The 9957-nt window shown below is 38.1% G+C and overlaps 1 protein-coding gene across 5 annotated transcripts; it reads right to left on the bottom strand.

The window, feature by feature from the left end:
- Window positions 1–462: 462 nt before the first annotated feature.
- Window positions 463–9365, bottom strand: LOC103721702. Of its 5 annotated transcripts, XM_039115007.1 has the most exons (11): window positions 9226–9361; window positions 9072–9143; window positions 8926–8992; window positions 7917–8433; window positions 6533–6951; window positions 5154–5403; window positions 4793–4958; window positions 4585–4687; window positions 2607–2735; window positions 995–1214; window positions 473–913 (listed from the first exon to the last, which is right to left on the bottom strand). In XM_039115007.1, the coding sequence occupies exons 4-11, from the start codon at window positions 8143–8145 to the stop codon at window positions 639–641; spliced, it is 1791 nt and encodes a 596-aa protein (XP_038970935.1). In that variant the 5' UTR covers window positions 8146–8433; window positions 8926–8992; window positions 9072–9143; window positions 9226–9361; the 3' UTR covers window positions 473–638. The 5 variants fall into 5 exon arrangements, with proteins under 5 accessions (XP_038970937.1, XP_038970935.1, XP_038970933.1 ...); XM_039115005.1 differs by having other exon boundaries at window positions 8926–9143; XM_039115006.1 differs by having other exon boundaries at window positions 8926–9099.
- Window positions 9366–9957: the final 592 nt, after the last annotated feature.

The following is a 9957-nucleotide window of genomic DNA, read 5'->3' as shown; positions in this document are numbered from 1 at the left end:
ACACAGTACTACCGTGTCATATATGGCGCGTGTTGTTTGATGGCGGTTCATTTCCTAATAATGGCCATTGAGGGCTGCATGGTATAGTTCACTTACACTTGTAGAGACATTGCATTTTGAAGCCTTTTTGGCATCACACGAAGGAGCAAGTCATGCATGCCACCATGATCATGGCCACCCATAATAGAGTGGTGATTGTGCTGTATCCATCAATCGAAACCCAATCATATTCTCACGCTTTTAACCTACTGTTTGTGTCCGAGACCATCCACCGACCGCTTCTGGTGGATAGCATCTCAAAAGCTGCATGACTCGGGCATTCCCTTGAAAAAGGTCAGACCCATAACCCGGGTCAACGCCGAATATGGAAAAAGAACAGCTTCGCATCATGAACGTATCTGGTGCCACACTCACATTCCCATTTGCCATTATTTGATACTGTAAAGAAAGCAGAGGAATGCATGAAAAAAGATTCATAAGAAGTCTCAAAATATTTATTGATTTTATGAAGCACTATCTTCTGTTCTTTATGTACAATAACCCACCATGGGTACCAAAAAGAATGGCTCTATACATAAATAAAACGGAGGATATCACAGACTTCACATATCCACATTTGTTCCCTTAATTTGCCTGAGCTACCAAAACCGATCTTTGTTGACACTCAGATAACCAGCCATTACTTTCCCTCCGGTGTTCCGCATGCCATCTATGAGGTAGCACCATGTTGATCCCAAAGCACCAATGAAGAAATCTGCTTCAGTTGCCATCATAAAATTGACGAGGGGATAGTTTGTGCTGGTCTCTCTGCCAAGACTTGCCTCATATGTTGCCATTGTCATATTGCCAATTTGGCGTGTCACATTTGTGTAGTAAAAGTTCCAATGGGGATACAATCTCGATTTATCAATGACTTCCTGCACAAAATTAATTATTTCAATTCAGAAGTCATGCGAATAAGCACAAAGATTTACAGAGATCAAGTGAGAATAACATTCCTGCATTTCTGTGGAGAGCCATACGCTGTTGAGGTCCGGAAAGCGCTCTCGGATGCGCTCTGCCAGTTGCATGTAATTTTCGAATCCAACAACCGTCATTTCACAAGCTTTGTCTCCCATCCTCACATGCATGCTTAGAAGCGGTCTCGGAATCCAGGGTTTATGGTTAGACCATACAAATCGCTCGATGTCAGCTTGAGATCTGTTATTGACCACCTGAAAAACAAAACCTTCATACTCATTTCTCTTATACCTGAAAATATAAACCCTCGTAACTCTGTTACTTACGTTCCTTGGATGGCAGAAGCTGAATTATTGTGTATGTATTATGTACATCATAGGATCCCTTGTGAATAAACAAGAATAATGGCATTATCGAACCTCAAAAAGTCTAAATGAAGTTGCATTGGATTCTTCCCTTCCATACATACAATGGTCTCACTTGGCGATTAACAATTAAATGACTATCCAAAGATAAAACAACCTCTTTGAACATATCTAGGAAAGATGGGGAGTTCTAATACATAGGGTCAATTGACCCTATCGAGGGTGAACTCAAATCATTCAACCAACAGGCTTCCATTTATTGGTAAGAATAGGTTTAAGATTGCAAAAAGCTTGATTGAGCACTTAGCAAATGGATTCACATTTCTCCTAAAGAGAAATTAAGGAATAAATCAACACAAACAAAAACATAAATATATTATGCATCAGAAAAGAAAAAAAGAAAACTGGATGCACCTGGATAAGAAATATGTTAAACTGGACTTGCATTTTATGGATCGCATTTATCTTTTGATGAATTAATTTCTCTGAATACAGATGAGTGATACAACTAAGTCTAGAAATACCATTTTGTTGGCATTCAAGCATGTGCTTACCAACCCCAACAGAGAAGAAAATAATTGAAAATACACAGGATGATTATTTTAAAGGTTTGGCCAATGAAATTAAGCTTCTTTCAAAGGTAAAAATGTAAGCTCAGCATTCTCTTTAAGCAAATGAAAGTTGTCAGTTCTCTTATGCTTTCAGTAGGTGAATAAGATGTGCTAGCAATACTAGACGCAATATCCGTATGCTTCAACCTTCAGAAGCTCACAGCTATGTACAGGCTCTTTAGCCATTAAACAATAAAAAATAGATCATCTCAGCTCGAATACTTTGACTCTTAAAAGTTCAATCATTTATGTTGTTCCTTGGACTTGCTCATATTTAAGTGCCCGTGTCAAATGTCTGATCTAAATATCTGACCCACTTCCTCCAGTAAAACATGAAAGTTTAAGTGATCAGTAAATTGTTTCCATTTGTTTTTAATAATTATTCTCCTACCAGCCCCTTTATTTCCTCGTACAAGCGCAAATCTTCATTTTCCTTGGTCTGGTACAGATGTCAACTTTCACAAATTTTCACATAAGCTAAGCACACTACAGGAGTTTACTTAATCATACTAGCTAATCAATATGATATATGAACAAAGGAAAAAGTAGTGGCAACATTGCAAATAAATGCTTCGAGCTTTGCCGGATGACTAAAACAAAAAAAATGGATGTATTAGAATCATTTAGAAACGCAAACCAACAAAAGCAAAGGATTATAACCATTGCAAACCTTTGGCCAAGCCACAGGGAGATTTTCAACAACCATTTTAGCTGCTTGCAAACCAAATGCTTTATGCCGAGCCATGTTCAGGAGACCACATGTATATTCGCTTTGAAACCTCATTAAATATCGTATAGCCTGCAAAAGAAAAGGTTGAAAAGATAACAAAATTCAGAGATAAAGTTTTAACAGAATATTCAGGAATTTTTGGAATCGGACAGTTGGAGTCACCAGAGATTGGGGAAGGAAATAAGATGAGAAAATTGGTAAAAAGCATGCAGTGCCTGAAAAGGACAGAACTGAAAAGGAGAAAAGAATAATAGGAAATAAACCAAACAATTGAGCATAAACAGTATGAATGTCATCTTTAATACACAAAAATTGAAATTCAGATATCAATAAGAAGAATAATAACAATCAAACTGCTACATCTAAATTACTATCTCAGAGATTTGATTGACTAGCAGCAATATTATGTACATCTTCTAATTTTCCATTTATAAAACAGATGCACACTATGCCAACTAATTTCGTTGGTTAAGTCACTATTTTTCGGTATCAGTGACTTGGGTTCAAGACCTGCCTTCACCACAATTCATGGTCTTCACAAACTTCAATGGGCCTCGACCTCCTCCTCGTCCTTTCTCTAGAGAGAGAGAGTGAGGCACGTATATTAGGCCACCATCTGTGGCAAACCAAGACAGTTCGTACATATGGGGTCCTCTTTAGAGGCAAAGACAGTTCAATGATCATGTCGTAGATTTTTTTAAAAAAATTTAGCAAACATAAGCAGGATTTATTAGGTATCTAACTGACCCTGACAGGGACATGAAAAAGAAAGAAAAACTATAAAGAAACCAGGAAAAAATATATTACAAAATACAAGGTCTCAACCTTACATCCATCACCAGCATGTCCAATTTAATCTCAATTTCTTAAGATCCTTTCTTTCATTTATGTCATTCCCCAGTAATCTCTGTATTTTCTCTTATAAGGATTTTTGATGCCTCTAACTGGGAGCACATTTCACTTCTTCAAATATATGCCTCATCTATTCCTTTTTAACTCACAGATATAATGTGTAATGGCACTACCCAGGTTTTCCCTGATGGTACTGCCTACTATAACCCAATCCAGCATGAGATTAAGCTGCCTCATGCCTTACATCAAGATCTAGCAAATTAAACCCACGAGTTCAGAGCAAAATTACGATGTCAGATGAATTATGTTGATAAGATTGCCAAATCAGTTAATATGTTGACAGTGAAGCAAGTGCATGGTGTATGGTCAGATAGCAGAATATGACCTACGATGCCCAATGCAGGAAAGAAGAAAATTAATATGAGTTTTAGATTGGCAGGAAGCTTTGTGTATGCAATGAGTGATACAAGATCTAACACTGCTTATGCAGCAAATTCACTGCAAATCTGGGGAAACATTGCGAACCTATTGACAGAGTATTCAGATAATTGAAGATTGTTGTGTTCATGGCCATCCACGATTCCCATGCTTCTTGAAAACTTCAGTGATGCCAAGATATTGAGGAACAAAAGTCAGTCGGTGGACCTGATAAACTGAATATCGAAGATATAAACTGAGTAACTGATATTGTATCAGCTTAAGCTTCAGGGGTAAATTGGTTACTCAACATGATATCAAAGCTCAAGTCTGATGGAGGTCGTGAGTTTGAATCCCTCTGTGCTAATTATTTATTTAATTAACCCGGTTATAGTCTCGACTCACTTCAGTTTTTATTGTCCCTCCACGTGCATGATTTGGGCCATGCATGACGGGATGGTGTTAAGCCTGACATACATTGTTGACCCATTCCCTGTTAGCTTAAGCTTTTGGGATAAATTGGTTACTGAACAGATATGATAGAAACCAACAATATTGAAAGTTATCATCCAAGATCTTGAGGGCATGGCATTAACCTTTATTAGAACAAACTTCATTATATGAAAGAACAGATCTAAAGCCGCAGTACCTGTGCTCGCCACCACCTTCTATCCATTTTATGATGATGTGTAAGTAAATTTCCACCTATATCAGTTGTGGGTTGCAAATAACTCCATGGATCACCCCATACTCTATGAGAAAATTAAATAAAGAAGCAAGTTTTTTTGAGAGAAGGAAAAATTAAGTCAATAAAATGCACTATGAAGTCACAGAAATCAAACTGAGGAATATTATACCTTGGTATACGCCCAGCCCATATTTCTTTTGATGTGTAGTTTTCCTTCACGGTTATAATTCCATTTTTCCAAGCTTCCTGACTCCTCAGGAGGTCAAAGGCATGTTTTTGACACTCAAAAGATGTCTCTGGGAAAAAGTAGCAAGACCAATGCGACCGTGATGAACCTGTCAATCAGCATGTATTATTTCAAGTTGATCCACTTATTTTGTAGAGGGAAGTATTTAAAAAAAATGAAGACAAGGATAAGATTCTTAAATTAGTCAGATTCCAATAAAAACAAGGAACAGTTTTAACTCCAGACTTCAGAATGAAGCAAGTGAAACATAAGACATCTCTTTTTTCATAAATAGAAATGCCACCTTGACAACTGCTATGATCAGCTCGATTGTAGTAATTTGTAACCAAAATCCGTTTCTCATTGACTGCAATCGCAAGCATCCCTGCCATTCCAGCTAGTTGGGCCCCCATACCGAATCCTGGTAGCCTCTCCCAATCAGCAATTAGAAACCGCAGGTTAGGATCATTGCAGTTTCGTGGATGCTGGTGAATCCATATGTCTCTCTGTACTTGCCTAGTAAGTGGAAAGTTATCTTCATCGGATCCTACAATCTGAAATATTGAACAGAAAAAAAAATCTATTAAGTTTTTTAAGAATAGATGTGAAGCAATTATCAGTACACCTCTACCAAAAGAAGCAAATGTCATAAAAGGAGGCAAACGAAAGTAGACAAGGTAAGGAACAAACTTCCAAGCAAATGATGTTTACATTTTTCACCAACTAATTAGAATCTTAATATGGACTATACCATGCATCTAGTGGAGAGTGGAAAAGAGAGTAGTTTGACCAGAAATATAAGGGCCGGATTTTTCAAGGACACTGGCTGTCATGCTTGTACAGTGGATGCCAAATTTTGTTGCTTATAAGATAGTTGTTTCCCTACTGTTTGTAGAGAATTCCTACTATATGGTATCTCTCAGCATTGCAGTTTAGTTTCTTTATCACCAAGCTAGTTCATAAACTTAGTCTGATTATTTTGGGTTCATGTTCCATTATCACAATCTAACAATGATGTAACAAGAATCCCGCAATCCCAGAAAAGAATAAGGGCCTGCTTGGCCACCAGATTAAGTTATCCATGGATTAACCTAATATTGGAGGCAACGAGAGAAAGATAAACAGTGTGGAGAATGAGAATTTCTATTATGGGGCCAAATAAAGAATGGAGAATCCTAAAAAACAGAGATAGTGAAACAGCCTTTTAAAGCAAATATATAATCTCTATTTTTCGGAGATATTATGCTCAGTGGCTTCTTCAGGTGCATGAGCTTCTCCTTCCGTCCCTTGTTTCCTATCTTCCAATATGTTTGGAGGGATTTTATCTACAGAAGATTATGTCCAAACGGGCCCGGATGATTTATGAAATATCTCCAATTCAAGAATTGTTAACTAAACAAGTTGCAATAAAATGTAACCATGAGAGATAAATGCAAGTGAATGGATATGAATGTAGATGCACGTCATGCTTGCATAAAGAGATGCATGATTTCTTCTGTATATGAATTCCAAGGTAAGGAACAATCAAGATCAGGAGAATGTATGACGCACTAAATATCTAGAAAAGAATGTGCACGAGAAAGTTTCGGTTTTCATATTACATTCATAGTGCACAAACGGAGAACATCTTTTAGAACAATTCCTATGAACTTTAAACTAGATGATGCTCACAAAAAGACATACCCAAGGAGGATAAGCACCTTCAGACTTTGCCCTGCGTACAAAATGCATCCGGTCTGGACCTTTTGACAATGATGGCTGAAGTAAATTTAACCCTAACAATCCTTTCCACAATGTCCAAGGAGGAAGACTTCCATTTTCACCACGGTTGTCAAAACGCCTATTTGTTTCCACACTTGATCTGCAGTTTTCCAAATGAGGAGCTTGAGGCACGTTTGATCTCTGCAGTCCCCGAGCAAAGATATTACCCACTTCATCCAGTATAGCACTCCAAGCTGAGTACAGCATCAGGACCCTCTCTTCATGGCTCTGTGTTTCGCTTCCTTGAGAATTATCTAGAGTTCCCTTTTCTTTTGGTAAATATATGTATTTTCTTTGAGAAAAATTGGGTGCAAAACTATAGTTTCCACCTGTACCAACATCTATAATCACCAAAGAAAACAAATATATCTCAAAGTCATCAAATGTAATACCTAGATAGTGGAAATGAATATTAACTCCAAAAAAAATTATTTAGTTATGCAATGCTAGCTATATTTTGCTTGTTAAGAAACTTTTGACCTCAGAAACCATTGCAAGTGGAAGGTCAACTCCATACTCTATAGCATAGTGAATTAAAATATAGTGTTAAAATTCATGATTAAATTGCTAAAAATCAAAGCCAGCAAGCCTGCTCATTGTGGCTGCCTAGATGTTTCATTTACTGCTGCCATGCACTGCTTAATCTGCAGATGCAAATTGGACCATATAAGTCAAGTTTATGCATCATTCACCTTTTTTTTCCTGATCACTCTCTGCAACAAGAAAAGAAATCAATGCTAGTCCAGTGAGTGTCCCAAGAATTAAACACTGGACGGTTACCAGAACTTTTTTAAAGTCTGATAGATAAACATATACATGGATTAATTGGAAGAAGAAATATGAATTTATTGGAAGCACAATAAAACTACATCTTGAAGAAAACCAGATAACAATCAAAATTCAGAAGAGAAATCAGATAACAAGTGTAGTTATGAAGCAGAAAAACATGAAGTCTACTTAAGGAAAAGAAAAGAAAAGGAAAAGAAATAGGAGAAACGTTTTTGGGGGGGAGGGGAGGGGGAGAATATTTGCAAGTCTTTCGTAAACTAAGACAAAGTGCAAAGCAAAAGGTATGAAGAATCAGCACTCCATACTTAGCTAGCTAGTTTTCCTAGAAATTTCAACTGATTAAACTAAACACAGGTCATACAAGAAATATATATTTCATCAACACAATATACAAATTACTCTGATGGTCATTCAAATTGATATGGTACTGAAATTATGGTGTTAATATAGGAAGGAAAGAGGATATTACTATAAAACAAGAAAACAAAAAATAATCAGGCTCGGAGATGGCCATTACCGGAATATATCATGCTCGAACTCTGAGAAACTGCTCCTGAGGACCTCGAAAAAATTAATCCAAACTCTTCTGTTCTAAAAGGAGTCAGACAAGCCAGAAATAAATAGGTGATGCAGACACCACAGAAGAAGCCCAGTACCCATACTTTACAAGGAGTGGAGCTGCTCATCTGGAAGGCTTTCTGAGAGATCACCCTCTCAAGACTCTTCTGAGCTGCTGTTGTTTCCATTCCGACCTCCTCCTCTCCTATTCCCTCATCCAAAATAATTTATCCAAGACAGAAAGAGCCCTTCCCCACCAATCTCTTAACTAGCGCTCTCCAAATTGATACCAACTCTTGCCCAAGAATCTCAATTCAAGAACATGACAGAGAGCAGAGTTTCCATAAGACCTTAAATTTGAGAGAAGCGTAGTTAAATCTTTCTGGAATCTGGGTCTTTCTTTCCCACACCAAGGAGACAAAAAGGACCGCCGAAGCCGTTTCACCTTCACCTCATAAATGAGCCTCACCTCCTTCCTTCAACCGCAACATCACATGAAAGGTTCTTTCCTTTAGTACTCATGTCATAATATTCACATAAAAGAAAAAACAAAAAAATCGAAGCATCAACAAAAATAAGAAGGCAAAATAAAAAAAGATTAACAACAAGACCATTAAAATCCATTACTACTGGTAAATCTAATAATAGAAAAACCTATCTAAAAAAAACCGTCATAAATCTTTTTCTGCTCTGTAAAAAAAGGAAAGCGGAAACACATAAGCACATTAATCTCATGAGACCTTAGATAGAAACAATGTTACGTGTCCAACATAAATATCACCCACATGCATGACCTAACGCATGCAATCCTGACCTAGAAGGAGAGGCTTTTCAGAAAAAATTCACAAGGACACATGAAAATGGACCAGATGAAATTATGAAAAGTGTTCGAATTAAAGAGAGCTCGATCCGTACGAGTAAATAGAAGAAATAAGCATGAACAGGGCAAGAAATATAATTGAAGTTACCTTGTTCAATTTTCTCGTTTCCTTTCCTCAACTCACGTAAGCAGACATGGATGGAGCCTCCACGGGTCTACCGAGCGAGAAGAACAAGAATCAGCAGGCTGACAGGAAATAATCATCCCCTGGGGAGCAGCAAACAACCCCCTTACCTGCCCCAGGTGGATCCCGCGCAGCCACCTTTGCTTGATTAAAACGTCAGCCATTTTTATAAGAGCGGCCCACTAGAAAAAGAAGATTAAAATATACGAAGCAACAAAAGAAATGGCATAAAGAAGGAGAAAGAAGGTAGAAGGAAAAACTTACACTAACAATACACAGAGAATCTCGTTTTCAGTGGGAGAAAAGCAAAATAAGGCATTATCAGAGAAGAGAATTATTACAAAGAATCGTAAAGTTTTGTTTTTGCTTCGAACTTTCTGCTTGGTGGGCTGGCAGTCATAGTTCCTTTTCTTGGAGTGGTTCGAGTACGCGATGGGTCTGGTCACGGTAGCCGTCTGATGACGATGGAGGAGATGAACACTGTATGTCACATCGCTATCGCTGTCAGGCCAGCTGGACCGGTCGGCAGCCATGGGAATCTAGCGGCGGATTTGAAAGTATTCGTAAGCGAATTGGATGGTGGGTGTCTCCTATCCGCGGGGTGCATGACTCTTCTAGGTCAGCGAGAACCGGGCCCAAAAAGAAGAGGATTTAGCTTAATTGGTCCGGCCCAATTTTAATTAAAAAGCACCGGAGGTCAATTTTGCATCTAATTAAAAGCCTTACCCAATAAATTTGCACCAGTCAAATCACTGCTTAATTTTGAATAGCATTCCCCATCAGAATCAAGGTACATGGCAGGCGATGGACAAAAAGAGCAATCAGGGTCCAATCGAAGTGGTTGAGCCTTCCCGTGGGAGAAGGATATTAATATTTAAAATTTCAAATCCAGTGGCTAAGTGCTGTGCGATTTTTTAAGTCATCATACGTGCCAAAGGCTCTTCTTTCCCTTGCCAGGCTCACAATTTAAGCATGTCTTTGTGGTGGCCACGGCCA

This window comes from Phoenix dactylifera, chromosome 17 (assembly GCF_009389715.1).
Source record: "Phoenix dactylifera cultivar Barhee BC4 chromosome 17, palm_55x_up_171113_PBpolish2nd_filt_p, whole genome shotgun sequence".
Classification (NCBI taxonomy): Eukaryota; Viridiplantae; Streptophyta; class Magnoliopsida; order Arecales; family Arecaceae; genus Phoenix; species Phoenix dactylifera.
This window is presented reverse-complemented; position numbering and strand designations above follow the sequence as displayed.

Excerpts from the sequence above, each read along its gene's own strand:
- LOC103721702 (XM_039115008.1), bottom strand. The coding sequence starts at position 8,145 with ATGGAAACAACAGCAGCTCAGAAGAGTCTTGAGAGGGTGATCTCTCAG. Across the intron at positions 4,959-5,153 it reads TGATCATAGCAGTTGTCAAG|GTTCATCACGGTCGCATTGG; the intron begins GTGGCATTTCTA and ends GCTGATTGACAG. Across the intron at positions 4,688-4,792 it reads TGGGCTGGGCGTATACCAAG|AGTATGGGGTGATCCATGGA; the intron begins GTATAATATTCC and ends ATTTTCTCATAG.